Source organism: Micropterus salmoides, unplaced genomic scaffold (assembly GCF_014851395.1).
Source record: "Micropterus salmoides isolate LMB-PRFRI ecotype aquatic unplaced genomic scaffold, ASM1485139v1 Ms_hic_scaffold_17, whole genome shotgun sequence".
NCBI lineage: Eukaryota > Metazoa > Chordata > Actinopteri > Centrarchiformes > Centrarchidae > Micropterus > Micropterus salmoides.
The window spans coordinates 1140133-1154442 of record NW_024040817.1 but is presented as its reverse complement, the minus strand read 5'-3'; the positions used below and the strand labels follow the sequence as shown (position 1 = coordinate 1154442).

The 14310-nt window shown below is 42.2% G+C and overlaps 2 gene segments (V, D, J or C); one reads left to right on the top strand and one right to left on the bottom strand.

The window, feature by feature from the left end:
• Positions 1-325: 325 nt before the first annotated feature.
• LOC119907657 lies at positions 326-2487 on the bottom strand (the record flags this gene model as incomplete). The annotated part of the segment is given in 2 exon segments: positions 326-1503; positions 2418-2487. Coding segments are annotated over 2 exon segments (405 nt in total), but the record flags the coding sequence as incomplete, so codon positions are not given.
• A 508-nt stretch (positions 2488-2995) lies between these two features.
• On the top strand, positions 2996-3486 carry LOC119907656. The segment is given in 2 exon segments: positions 2996-3047; positions 3155-3486. Coding segments are annotated over 2 exon segments (384 nt in total).
• Positions 3487-14310: the final 10824 nt, after the last annotated feature.

The following is a 14310-nucleotide window of genomic DNA, read 5'->3' as shown; positions in this document are numbered from 1 at the left end:
GACCTCAGCTTCATACTGGATTACAGAAATCAAAATACGAAGAAACAGATCAGCATAACATATCTTCACGATGAAAATATTATTTTAAACTAAATTTATGTAAAGAGAAGCTCATTATCAAATGGAATCAAGACAAAAAGACACAAGTGACATACTTCATATTATTAGATGTTTATAACTCTGACTGCAAACTGTAAATAAAAATTTTAAATGACACATTTTCTCTAACATGCACCTCAAAAATCTCAATGAATGCATTGAGATAAGAAGTTCATTCATGACCTTGGAAACAGTGAAACAGTCTCTCTACACCATCCATCCACCAACTTTTGTGGAGCTTTCATTCACATCACTTGATCTTCCTCAGCAGATGGAGTCGCCCAGTGGTCATTAAATTTAGATTTTCAAATTTCTATCCATCTGAGCATTGTTAGGACTTCATGTTCATGTTGACTTCAAAGTTTAAATATTCCATAAAAGCTGTTTTCTGGCTCTGCCCTCATGTCCAAAATTCCTAGTAGTTTCTTCAGCGAGCTACCTGATATACCAGCTTCAGCCTCTGCTCTTGACTTGTCATTTCTTTATTTGAGAAAATCTGGATATTATATACAACCAAATCTGTCGTCAATGTGCATTAAAATAACGTCACTATTCATTGTCAGCAGACCATATTAAACTCATTTTCCACATTGGAATGACAAAACAAAATCACTGAAACAGTTTATTACCAGACTTTTTAGTATCCTCTTCATGTAAATAAGTAAATATGTATATCAACGCTCTCAGCACTGAGGGGGAAACACCATGATATGTTGAGGACAGCTACAGCTCACTGACTCTGTGAAGAATCACACTGCAGATACTGAAACTATGATGATCAGGTGAGATTCAATCCCAGGCTGCTGCAGTAAGGAGTCAGCATTGTTCATGGGGCACGACCTCTACCAACTCTTACTTTCACTATAACAGAAATGAAAACAACAAATTTGAATGAACTGGTCTTTATTGTGTAGAAATAATACAAATTAAATCAAGTAAACAAACTTTAACCATGAAACATGTGATTAGAGAGTGACAGAAGGAAAGAAAGACACAGACACAGAGAAAGTTACAGAGTTGAGAGAGCAGTAGCAGAATAAAACCAGTAGCAGAGTCCCAGTGAGTCAGGTCAGGACTGGGAACACTGGTCTCTCCTCAGTGTCTCTGAGACCAGAGCCTGGGAGCCCTGGGTGGCCTCACAGGTCACAGAGCCCACCTTCCTCCACTGGTCTGCAGGGAGCCTCAGGGTGCTGCTCCAGCTGTAGCGGCCGTCCTTCTCCAGCACCCCGGGGCTCCTGCTCTCCTCCCAGCTGCTGCTGCTGCTGCTGCTGCTGCCGTCCACCTTCCAGGCCAGACTCCAGTCTGAGGGGAAGCCCTTGTTGGCCAGGCACATGAGCGTGGCCTTCCCCTGCAGCAGCTCCTCACTGGAGGGGGGCAGCACCGTCAGGGTGGGACGGACATCACCTAGGAGACACCAATCAGCTTAGAGGACACCTTTACTGTGTGAGAGCTGAGTTTCTCCTTTAAGGAGTTTCTGTCAGATGTTTTTTCTGCTCCACCAGTCACTCACTCACACATTGTTTCACTTCCCTTTAAGAAGCCTCTCATGCAAATCAGCACAGAGAGAATCATCATACAGAACGACCTGAAATATATCAAACTACACTGGAAATAAAAAGACAAACCTTCACGTTAAAACTGTAAAACATCATAAGCATAACTGACTGAAGTATTTAGTGGAAGTATAAATAAACAGAAAATGAACCGACTGTTCATTCAAATGTTCTTCATCTGTATTTCAATCACATTTCAACATTTTAAAGTAACCCATCTTGATCTTTGCTCTGTTCAATTAAATAAAATGAATTAACTTTTACTTAAACAGTTATTTTTGTGGTATAAAATGTTATACTAACCTTAGCGATCATTTTTACATTAAGATTAAAATTTATCTTCTCTCCAACCAAATATCAATTTTAAAACTTTACAATATTTTATTTTGTATTTGAAAACTTACTTCCAACATCCAGTCTGGTTCCTACACCAAAAGTCCACAACAGTCATACAAACTCATTGAGCCGCCGTACAAAAACCTCTCACTGTAGAGAGACACGGCTCTCTGACTTTGTCAGACTAATCTAAAGCTATGAACCCTCAAGATGCAAATTTAACAGTTGGAAAGAAGGATTTATCCTGTGTCTTAGAATGTTAATTAAAATACAATTTTGAATATATATTGTTGAAGTGAACTTTGTCTTAGTTCCAAATATGCATGAAAAAGTTGAAAAGCAACTGCTAATTTTCACTACAGTATAGAATATAAATGAATATAAAATCAACATTAGCTCTTGAAATTGTTTTTTAAACATTTGACTTACTTCCAACATCCAATCTGGTTCCTCCACCGAACGGGTACCACAGTGACACAAACTCATTGAGCCGCCGTACAAAAACCTCTCACTGTAGAGAGACACGGCTCTCTGACTTTGACACAAACAAATCTGATTGTAACACGTATTCAAGTCGTATTTTTACATGTCAGCTAATAAAAGCTGACATGTAAAAATACGACTTGAATACATGTTTTGATGTGTTAATTTTAATTTTATTTTATTTTTTTCCTATCCAAGATATTGGCAAATATCTTCCACCTCCATGCTTCTAGACACAAAATATGTCTAGAAGCATGAAACCAAAATGAATTAAAATAGTTTATTTTTTAACCGTCTTATCAATACTCAGGTAAATTGATTGATCCATTGATAAACAGCATCATCAGAGTAATCCAAGTCCCTGCTGGAGTCAGTCAGAGCATTTCCATAGAGAGCCACTTTGCATCAGCAGCACCATGCTCCAGTGCTCTGGGAGAGTTTATAGTCCTGAGAGTTGAACACTGGATGACTGACAGCTGTCCTTCATGACAACAAAAGCCACAGAAATCCTCCTCATCAAAAACATGACTTTGATCTGCGTCCTCATCTGGACTCTCCTCTGCTGCTGCTTCACAGGTAAAGTCCAGAGAATCAAACTCCTCTCCTCTATGAACATCCGTCCCTCTGAAATGAAGCCCACAAAACCATGACGCTGCTTTATGTTTTTGTCTCTGTATCCTCAGAGTCCAGAGGCCAGGTCACAGTGACTCAGCCTGGAGCAGTGAGCTCTGCTCTGGGAGGCTCCGTCTCCATCAGATGTAGGACCAGTCAGGATGTTTACTATAGCAGCCCAAACCACTATTTAGCCTGGTACCAACAGAGAGATGGAGAAACTCCTAAACTCCTCATTTACTCTGCTAGCACTCGAGCATCAGGGATTCCAGGTCGTTTTACAGGCAGTGGATCAAACTCTGACTTCACTCTGACCATCAGTGGAGTCCAGACTGAAGATGCAGCAGTTTACTACTGTCAGAGTCTCCATTACATCAACAGTCAGTGGTTGTTCACACAGTGAAAAAGCATCGTACAAAAACCTCCCTCAGTCAGACTGAACAGAAACTGAACTGACTGTTGCAGCTGGAAGCTACTGCAGAGACTGATACACTTCACTGAAGACACACACACACACACATGAATTAGCTTTGTTTTTGTGATGCATAATAATAGAATAAGATAATTTTTTAATGATCAAGAAACTCTTGATCATCAAAAAATATATTTAGTCAAATTACATTTTCCAGCACGTCTCTTCTCTATACATTTATATCACATTATAATCCCTGATACACTTCACTGAGGACTCACAAACAGCGTTAACGCATTAATCAATTATCGCTGACAATTATTTTATCGCATGTGAAGCAGTTTTTAAAAAGTCCGTCTCTCACTGACTCTGAACGTAGACGTACAGTCAAACCATGGGTCACAGGAGGGGCGGGATGTTGATCAGCCTGCAAATCACCCACAGAAATAAGCAGTGGAGGGAGACTTCAACAGACTGGATGCAGCGTGTGGGAGAAGTAGACAAACAAAAGGAAGACAAGCCATCAAATTAAAAAGTGGATAGCTACACACTGCATGCTGATTACTATTGGGGGAAGATTTCAGTCTTAGAAACATTCTTAATATCATAACGTAGTACCTGTCTGATGAGACAGCGCTCCGTGAGTAAATGGCACGCGCACAGTAACTTCAACTTTTTCCAAATAAAACAAAATATGAAGACACAGATCAGCATCAGAAAACTTTATAATCAAAATTGGCTCCCAGTTTTAGGAGTACTATTCACTTACATGACACTGTTGTATACGGACACCTGTTCATGTATTTGCTCTGATTACATTACATGATTAATGTCAACAGCTTTGCTAACACAGCCGAACATCAAGCAACAGCGACAACATAGGACAGAGCAAACAAAGTAACATCAATTACAGCGAGAGCTTTAGCTCCTTTAGCTCACGCCAACAAAAAAAAAGCCAGTCTGATATTTACTCTTGTCTGTCTCGTGCTCTGTCACACTTTCTTCTTCTCATCCCTTCTTCCTCCAATAATTTCTTCTTTGGTCTCTTTGCAATCTCTGTCATGATATCCATACTGAGATTAGTGAGGTGGCTTGCAGTACAGCATTATGCATTTCTCGCGATAGGTTTCCTGCCTGGGATTCCAACACTACATATGACTCCATGCAAGAAGAGGTAATGATGAAGACTCCCTTTTCTATATTCCAAGTCAAATTAGATGTTTAAATTAAAATTGTTACAGTACACTAAAGTTAAATAATCTTTGCACATCCATCCACAAACTGTTGTTGAGCTTTCAATTACATTGTATGATCATGAACACCCAACACTGCTTTACATGATGAAATCTCAACATTAAAGACACCTAAAGATGAATATTAATGTCACTAATCATTGTGAAAAAAAAAACTTTTCCCAAACTAGGTAGACAAACCAAAACAGCAATGGATCTTTTTACCACCAGAGTTTTCAGTATCGTCTACATGTAAATATGTAAATATGTAGATCAATGCTCTCAGCACTGAGGGGGAAACACCGTGATATGTTGAGGACAGCTACAGCTCACTGACTCTGTGTGTTTGCATATGTGTCCTGCCTCTCTGCTCCCAGCCGTTAAGAGGCCAGTGTTGATCAGTGGCTGTCCAGGCCTTTCAGAGCCACTGACACGCCGGCAGCACAATGATGATGTCACTGATTCTACTGCTGGCCACCCTGGGGCTCCTTGTTCAGGGTGAGACTCTCTTCTGAAAACTTTGCTTCAGGATGCAACCAGGTTCACCACAATGATGTTCTGCTGTGATGGAGAAACACTGAAACAAGCAGCATTTACCTTCTTCCATCTGTTCTCCATGTTAAAGAAATGAGACTCTTCTGTTTGGATGTTGATCATCTTTCTCCAAACTGGATTTGTCTCAATAACCCTTCTCCTCTTTTTCATGTTTTCCAGATTCATCAGGAGAAATCATCCTGACTCAGTCTCCTGGAGCTCAGTCTGTTGTTCCAGGACAGACTGTCTCTCTCAGATGTAAAGCCAGTTCACATGTTAGCAATGAGGTAGACTGATACCTTCAGAAACCTGGAGAAGCTCCTAAACTCTTGATTTATCATGCTACAAACCGTCAGTCTGGAGTTTCACACCGTTTCAGTGGGAGTCAGTCTGGAACTGACTTCACTTTGACCATCAGAGGAGTCCAGACTGAAGATGCAGGAGTTTATTACTGTCAGCAGGATTACAGCTTCCCGTTCACACAGTGATACAACGTCATACAAAAACTTCCCTTAGCTGGAGAGGAACTGATCTGAATCAACAGCTGCACAGAAACCATAACACTAGGTCAGGGGTGTCAAACTCATTTTCACCAAGGGCCGCATAAGCAATACGGTCACCCTCAAAGGGCCAGTTGCAACTGTAAGACTGCATAAACGTAACTACTCCTTAACATATAAATAATTGTCTCTTTATTTCATTATGTATTCAAGTTAAGGACATTTATCAGATGTAAAAATATAGCCTTAGTAAGAAAATTTCTGTGTGTTATTATAACATAAGTAATTAAATTCATCAGATTTAAAAACCCTCATTACTTCATCAATCAAAGATCAAACATTTCAAGTAAATAACAAAGACAAATATCATCAAACATAATCTTTTCACTTTTTCACAGTCCAGAGGTGCAGAAAGCTGCTAATAACATGAGGGACAGATGTGGCATTTGATAAAACAAATAGTCCAGCTGCACACAGCCTTGCAGAGGGGATACATCCAACTAATGAGAGATAGTTTGATTACCTGGAAAATGCAGACGTATAGGCTACTGGAGCCTAAGCCTAGTTCACACTGCACAATTCTTAGCCCGATTTGCCGCTCCGCGACCGTCAGGCTGTGATCGGGAGTAAATCAGCGGTTGATCAGTGTGAACTACTCAAAGACGCATCAAAACGCCTCCTCAACACATTTCTGCCATATCGCCGACATCTGCCAGATATCTAGCACGCCAAATATCTGGAGGAGTCGGCCGACTCGACATCCACATCCAGCCAATGAGAGCAGGCAGCTGGCAGAGCAGGCAGCTACTTTTTCACCGCATGTCAAGGCATTCACAATTTCAAACGTCTTTACAAACGAAAGGTCTGGTTACATTACAATGACAATGAGGTTTGATTGTATTCATGTTGTGTAGATTGTTGGATTAGTTGTCATTTATTTACTCTTGTGGTATTCAGTCTACCATTGTTGGTATTTGATAAGCATTGTTACCTCTGGAAATATTTGTATATTATTAGTATGTATGGTATGAATGTGTGGTTTTGACTTGTGCATCCACTGTTTCTAAATGAGGTATTGTTATTATTATTATTATTATTATTTTTTCTTTGAGATTATTGATGAAGGAAGCAGCTATTTTTTGTATGTATGAATTCTTTGATAGACTGGGGTGGGGTTTAATAAGTTTTACTTCTTCCCACTCCATTTCAAGCATAAGTGTATAAGTTATTATTATTGTGTATCTATTATTGTGTCACACTATTTTGCTTGAAATAAATAAATAAATAAATACACTTTTTACTCACCTCCGGCTTTCTCTGTAGCTCAGACAATCCCTGCTACCTGCGTGTCCTAATGCATTCTTTCACCCAGATTCTTTGTCTTTGTAATTGCTGTCTTTATAATAACACAAACAACAGCTGTTTTGTCTGTAGGTTCGTGTCATTTCCCGTTTCGTGTGTTTTTTTGACAAAACGTGGTTTGGAAACCAGCATCAGGTGACAGAGTCGTTGTCAGCTCGTGTAGTGTGTGACCCCCTGTCACAGCTCAGTCACGTAGTGTGAACGCCACAATGACTTCAAGACCCCCGTCACAAGACGGCAAGTTGTGCAGTGTGAACGGCACGGCCATCGGCCGACGCTGTCTGTTGTCTGCACGAGCCTTAAATAACGTTGATCCATCATCACTGATACTGTCTCATAACACAAAAGACATAGGCCTACCCTACCGGGTTTTCTCCTTGAATCACAAACATGTATTCACTTTCCCACCATTGATGAGTTTGCCTTCCTTCTGCATAAAGTTTTCTGGTCTTGGACATTTAGGGATTGTTTGTATATATTTCTCATCTCCACTTATGGCAGCATAGACGTTTATTTTCAGACAATCATGAATCTTTAAAGCTTTCACGGGCCACATAAAATGATGTGGCGGGCCTTGAGTTTGACACATGTGCACTAGGTCTTTCAATATTAATACAGTAAAAAAGAAACAACAGCACAACAAAAGTGTAACAAAATCATAGAAATTCATCATGTGAAAGAATTACTGTCTTGTTGTCATTGTTGAAAGTTTTCCCTCTCCTAAACAGGAGCAGTGACCAGAGCCTAATATCTAACACTAACCAATTCTTCTTCTTCCTTTTTAGTTTAGCCTGACTAGAAAACTACAGAGTGCTGGTGTTGTAAAACTGTAACTGTATCACTAATGAAATATTGAGGTGAAGCAAGACACTGGTTCATGAAAGGTTTCACAACACACCCTCACAACTCAAACATGCTCAATCTGCCTAAGACACAACACAGGGAGGGGATTACAGGTTTCATTAGCAGCACATCCACCACCAGATGAACCGTTTAACCACCTTATGAGGGAGGTTTTTAGCTAAACCCAAGCAAAGGCAAATTACTGTTGATGATAGTTGATATGTTTCCAAAATGGATAGAAGTTTTTCCCTCTCCAGCAACAAAGCCGATGCAGTCTCCCGCCAGGAGGTTTTGTGGTGGTTGTGGAGGCTGAAAGAGCTACATGGATACATACCAGCCACTGCAGGAAGGTGCCTGCACCAGAACAGTAACAGATCAACAAGCGTGCACAATCAGCAACTGAACCACTGTTTTCCCTGACCTTGTGTTGTGAGTGAAGGAGGGATTGGGAACGCTTAGGCACCCTTTGTCTCAGACTCAAAGGCTGTTAGGTAGCAAACATCAACACAAGGGAGCTAGTGGAAAAACTCCTGTCTGGGTGTCTGACTGGGTCCCATGGATGTCTCCTTCCAGAGACAAACATGCTACTCACTCTTAAGTTTTGATGGCGTCACATAAATCAGAGGGAGCTAGTGAGAAAACTCCTGCTGATTTAAGTGACTAGTGTTTGACTGGTCTGATTCTGTATTTGCTAAATAAAAAGCCTTAGTGATGCCCATACTAGCAGGCCTAATGATTGCTGTAGCGCTGTTACCTCTCTGTGGATGTTGCATTATTCCATGTGCCAGAGGTTTGACTGTAAGAGCTATTGATAAATGTGTGTCTATTCAAATGATCACACTCCATGAACAAGTGAACATGCCATTGTTGCAGCAGCAGAACTGTGATGAAAGGAAGGACCCAGATTCGTTGTCTTGGTTAAACTGGTGTAGATTACATCATGATGCCTTTCTATGACCTGATGATCTTTTTGTAATGCTGTATATTCTTGAGTGATCAAAGAATGCTCACAAGGGAGGAGTATGTGATGGAAATTTGATATTTGTGTTTACTGTTTCACCCTGCATGCTTCATCAGAATAGACCAATGTGTCACTGTGTGGTATATGCAACACTGACATAAAATCTTTGGTTTGAAAATCTGAGATAAGAACCATCTCATGTTGAAAGTACTTTATATTTCATTTTTAATCCTTGAAACTGTATTGAGTAATGTAGATTTGTACAAACTACATTTTAAATGAATTCATGAAAACACCCGCTTTCATTCACACCTTGTTTATACCTGCATTTAGAAAGTTCTCTTAATGCAGCTATAAAGAGAAACAGTGTCTCTGCTAAACAGAGACTCTGTAAGGTGAGACTCAAGGAGAAGAAGAAATTACCTCAGATATAATCCTGCACTGATAAAATGAAGGAAAATGCATCTTTGCTGGTAAAAAATAAAACTATCATGAAATATTATTTAATTTGAAATAACTTCTTTTTTTTTTCTTACAGTGTTAACAGCATGAGCATTATTACATCAATGAATCTTCACTACTTAAAGTTGAATATTGTTAATATGATCTGATGACAGAGTAACAGAGTACAGTCACTATAACAGAAATGAAAACAACAAATTTGATGAACTGGTCTTTATTGTGTTAAAATAATCCAAAATCCAAATTAAATCCAGTAAACAAACTTTAACCATGAAACATGTGATTAGAGAATGACTTAAGGAAAGAAAGAGACACAGAGAGTTAAGGAGTTCAGAGAGCAGAGTAAAACCAGTAGCAGAGTCCCAGTGAGTCAGGTCAGGACTGGGAACACTGGTCTCTCCTCAGTGTCTCTGAGACCAGAGCCTGGGAGCCCTGGGTGGCCTCACAGGTCACAGAGCCCACCTTCCTCCACTGGTCTGCAGGGAGCCTCAGGGTGCTGCTCCAGCTGTAGCGGCCGTCCTTCTCCAGCACCCCGGGGCTCCTGCTCTCCTCCCAGCTGCTGCTGCTGCTGCTGCCGTCCACCTTCCAGGCCAGACTCCAGTCTGAGGGGAAGCCCTTGTTGGCCAGGCACATGAGCGTGGCCTTCCCCTGCTGCAGCTCCTCACTGGAGGGGGGCAGCACCGTCAGGGTGGGACGGACATCACCTAGGAGACACCAATCAGCTTAGAGGACACCTTTACTGTGTGAGAGCTGATTTTCTGTCAGATGTTTTTTTCTGCTCCACCAGTCACTCACATTGTTTCACTTCCCTTTAAGAAGCCTCTCATGCAAATCAGCACAGAGAGAATCATCATACAGAACGACCTGAAATATATCAAACTACACTGGAAATAAATAACAAACTTTCTTAACAAGATCATCAACAAACTTAACAATACAATAATTTTTTCAGTGGAAACCAAAACAGAAATGAACTGAGAACAACAAGATGTTCTTTATCTGGATTTCAATCATCACCAAAGTGTTTCTTCACATTAACAGCTATAATGATGAGTTGAACCACTACATACAGTTTAAACGTCTTTGCTGTTCAAGTGCAAATTCAAACATACAGGAATCACTCCTCAGCTGTATCACTTTACTTATTGACAGAAAAATGGACAATTACGGTAACTAACAAAAAGTGGTGCCACTTGTCCTTTCACCTGTGGAAAGGAAGTATTCCTTTTCCTAACAATAACACATAACATACAACATTTTGAAATACCTGTTTTTATCTGCACTCTGTTCAATTTTACTTTAATCATAACAAAAGTCATACTGTGTTGGGAAATGTTAAAACTAATCTTGGCAAACATTTCAACATTAAGATTAAAGTTTCGTCTTTTCTCCACTACAACCCAGCTCGTTAGGGTAGGGCAGTAACAAGGTATTTGGGTTAAATTAAGGTGGTAAGGACAACTGAATTCAGGTTGAGTCAAAGTTTAATTAAATGAGTGGTCTCCAAAAAAAAAACACAACAAAAGGAGGCTATGTAGGTACTGACAAAAAAAACACTTAACAAAAGGAGGTCAGTACCTACATGCTGTACAGGAATGTAGTGTAACCAAACAAACAATTTTCCCCCTTAAAGGGTGCCTCTCACATTCTGCAGTTCACAAAGGTTTTTACTGACAAGAGTCACTTAAGCCGGCAACCGACAAACAGATCAGATTTAAACACTCAAGACATTCACAGAGGTACACAACCAACAACAAGGTAAACTGATCACTGGCTCACAGTCGCCTCGAACTGCAGGAACACAAACTATTTGTAGGCCAGCTGGAGTTGATTGGTGAGTTCTGGTTGGCAGGTTCGGTAGGATCCTCAGCCACACCAATCAGACGCCAGCAAACAGGAAGTGGGTGGTTCCAGGTCCAGGGGAACCAATCCTCGACAGGTGCTTCCCGTGGGGATTTGCATACAGCTCAGAGAACTCCAAAACACAACTACTCTAAGGCAGCCAGCGGCGGCCGTAACACTTCCCCCCCCTTAAATTACAAGCCCCCGTGGCTTGGCAAAAAATCTACTAACTTAACTAATCTCTACAGTCTCGACAAAGCATCAGCCAGCACATTGTCAGACCCCTTCTTATGTCGGATGTCGAGATTGAAGTCCTGAACCACCAGTGCCCATCGCATGAGTCGCTGGTTGTGGTTAAACATGCGAGACAGAAAAACAAGGGGATTATGATCAGTGAACACAACAACAGGCAGAGGAGTAGACCCAACATAGACCTCAAAGTGCTGTAGTGCTAACAACAGAGCAAGGGCTTCCTTTTCAATGGTGGAATAATTTATCTGGTGTCGGTTGAACTTGCGGGAAAAGTAAGCAACAGGATGGTCAATACCATCCTCCCCTTCCTGTAACAGGACAGCACCAGCGCCCACTGCACTGGCGTCTACCTCAAGCTTGAAGGGAGCGGTAAAGTCAGGGGCAGCGAGCACAGGAGTGTGACATAACAAGGTCTTTACACTATCAAATGCTACCTGGCATTCTGGGGTCCATACGTAATCCACCTTGGTGCTGAGTAAACTTGTGAGTGGGGAGGCGATACTGGAGAAGTTGCGGCAGTACCTCCTGTAGTATCCAGCCATCCCCAGAAACTGGCGCAGGGCCTTCCGGGTTGTGGGAACAGGGCAGTCCCTGATGGCAACAACCTTGGCCTCAACAGGGCGCACTTGTCCCTGCCCAACCTGCTGTCCAAGATAGGTGACTGTGGCTTTTCCAAATTCGCATTTGGCCAAATTTAGAGTCAGGTTAGCGCAGGCCAGGTGGTCAAAAACCTGCTCTAATACGCACATGTGCTTCTCCCAGGTGTCTGCATAAACGATTAAGTCATCAAGGTACGCATTGCAGTTTGGCAAACCAGATAATACAATGTTAACTAACCTCTGGAATGTTGCAGGCGCGTTACACATTCCAAACGCCATCACGTTGTATTGACAGAAATGGTCGGGAGTGACGAATGCGGAGATTTCTCTGGCACGGTCCGTTAAAGGTACCTGCCAATAACCTTTCAGCAAGTCTAACTTGCTAACGAATTTTGCGGTGCCCAGGTTATCAATACAATCCTCCATGCGCGGGAGAGGGTATGAGTCTTTGACAGTAACCGCATTTACTTTGCGGAAATCTGTGATGAACTGAGGGGAGCCATCGGATTTTGCTTCTAGTAAGCACGGAGAACTCCACGGACTGGAACTAGTGGAAGCTAGCCCATTTTGCAAGAGGTACTCTACCTCCTGTTTCATCAAGTGACGTTTAGTTTGATTGGCACGGTAAGCATGTTGTTTTATAGGGCGCGCATCTTTTACCTCTATGTCATGTTGTAAAACAGACGTGCAGGTTGGAATATCACCAAATAGACAATGGTACCGGCCGATGAGGCCTTCAAGATCATGTTGCTGTTCAGTAGTTAAATGCTGCAAATGACAAGGCAGGTGTGCAAGCATTTCTGAATTTGGGAGGCGCACAGGCGGATGTAAAGAGACGCGCATTTGTGGATCATCTCCGTGGAGAGTGCCCACAGGCTCTGTCACAATGATGGCAGCGGCTTTGGCTTCTGATGGGTTTGCTGCCGAGGGCCCATCAGGGCTAACCTTGTCCTCGCAGGACTGGTAGCCTTTTAACAGGTTTGTGACAGACTCTAGTTTTGCGCCTTCTGTCCGGGGTACAAAGCACATAAGTGTCACTAAGACGCTCCTTAATGACATACGGACCGGAGAATTTAGCTGTGAAGACTGAGCTGGTGGTGGGCAGTAGCACCAAAACTTTATCTCCCACCTCAAACCTGCGGGATTTGACAGCACGATCATAATAGCGCTTCATAGCTGATTGAGACTCACGGAGTGTGGCTCTAGCGAGGGCGTTGACTCATTGCAGACGCTCCTGGAACTGGGTAACGTAGTCTAACACATGCTTTTTGGGCAAAGACTCACATGACAGGAACTGGTCATGCAGCGACTTAAGCGGCCCACAGGGTGTGTGGCCAAACACAAGCTGTGCAGGACTAAAGCCAATAGACTCCTGCACAGCATCACGAGCCGCAAATAGGACAAAGGGAACTCCCTCGTCCCACTGTTTCTCTGTCTCCACACAGTATTTTCTGAGCATCGACTTTAGCGTCTGATGCCAGCGTTCTAAAGCTCCTTGCGACTGGGGGTGATACGCCGAGGACACAATGTGATGCACACTCAAACTCTTGAGTACCTGTCTGAAGAGACCGGACTTAAAATTAGAGCCCTGGTCGGTCTGGATCACCCGCGGCAATCCAAAAGTAGAGAAGAACTTCAGTAAAACTTTTACTATGACAGTAGCGGTTATCGACCGGAGCGGAATAGCCTCTGGATAACGAGTGGCGGCGCACATAATAGTCAATAAGTACTGATTACCACTTTTAGTTCGAGGTAGAGGGCCAACACAGTCAATAATCACCCGCTCAAAGGGCTCTGCTATCACAGGAATGGGATTTAAAGGCGCGGGGGGGACAGTCTGATTAGGTTTCCCGACAACCTGACACACATGACACGCACGGCAGTGTTTAGAAACATCAGACTTTAGACCTGGCCAATAGAAATGACGGAGGATGGCTTGGTATGTTTTGGTTATGCCCAAATGTCCTGCCCACTTACTCTCATGTGCCACTGACAACACCTGTTGGCGGCATCCGGCAGGAACAACTATCTGATAAACAGAGTCAGTCAGAATCACCAGTTACGAAGGAAGACCATTTACGTAATAGCATCTCACCATCCATAACATATGCTACTTTCTCACCCCTTGCTTTGTCATTATTCACCACCTTGGAAAAGCACCCTTTTAGGGTCGGGTCTGCTTTCTGCATCTGGCTCAAGCGTGCTCGGTTGACTGGAAATGCCGCTTC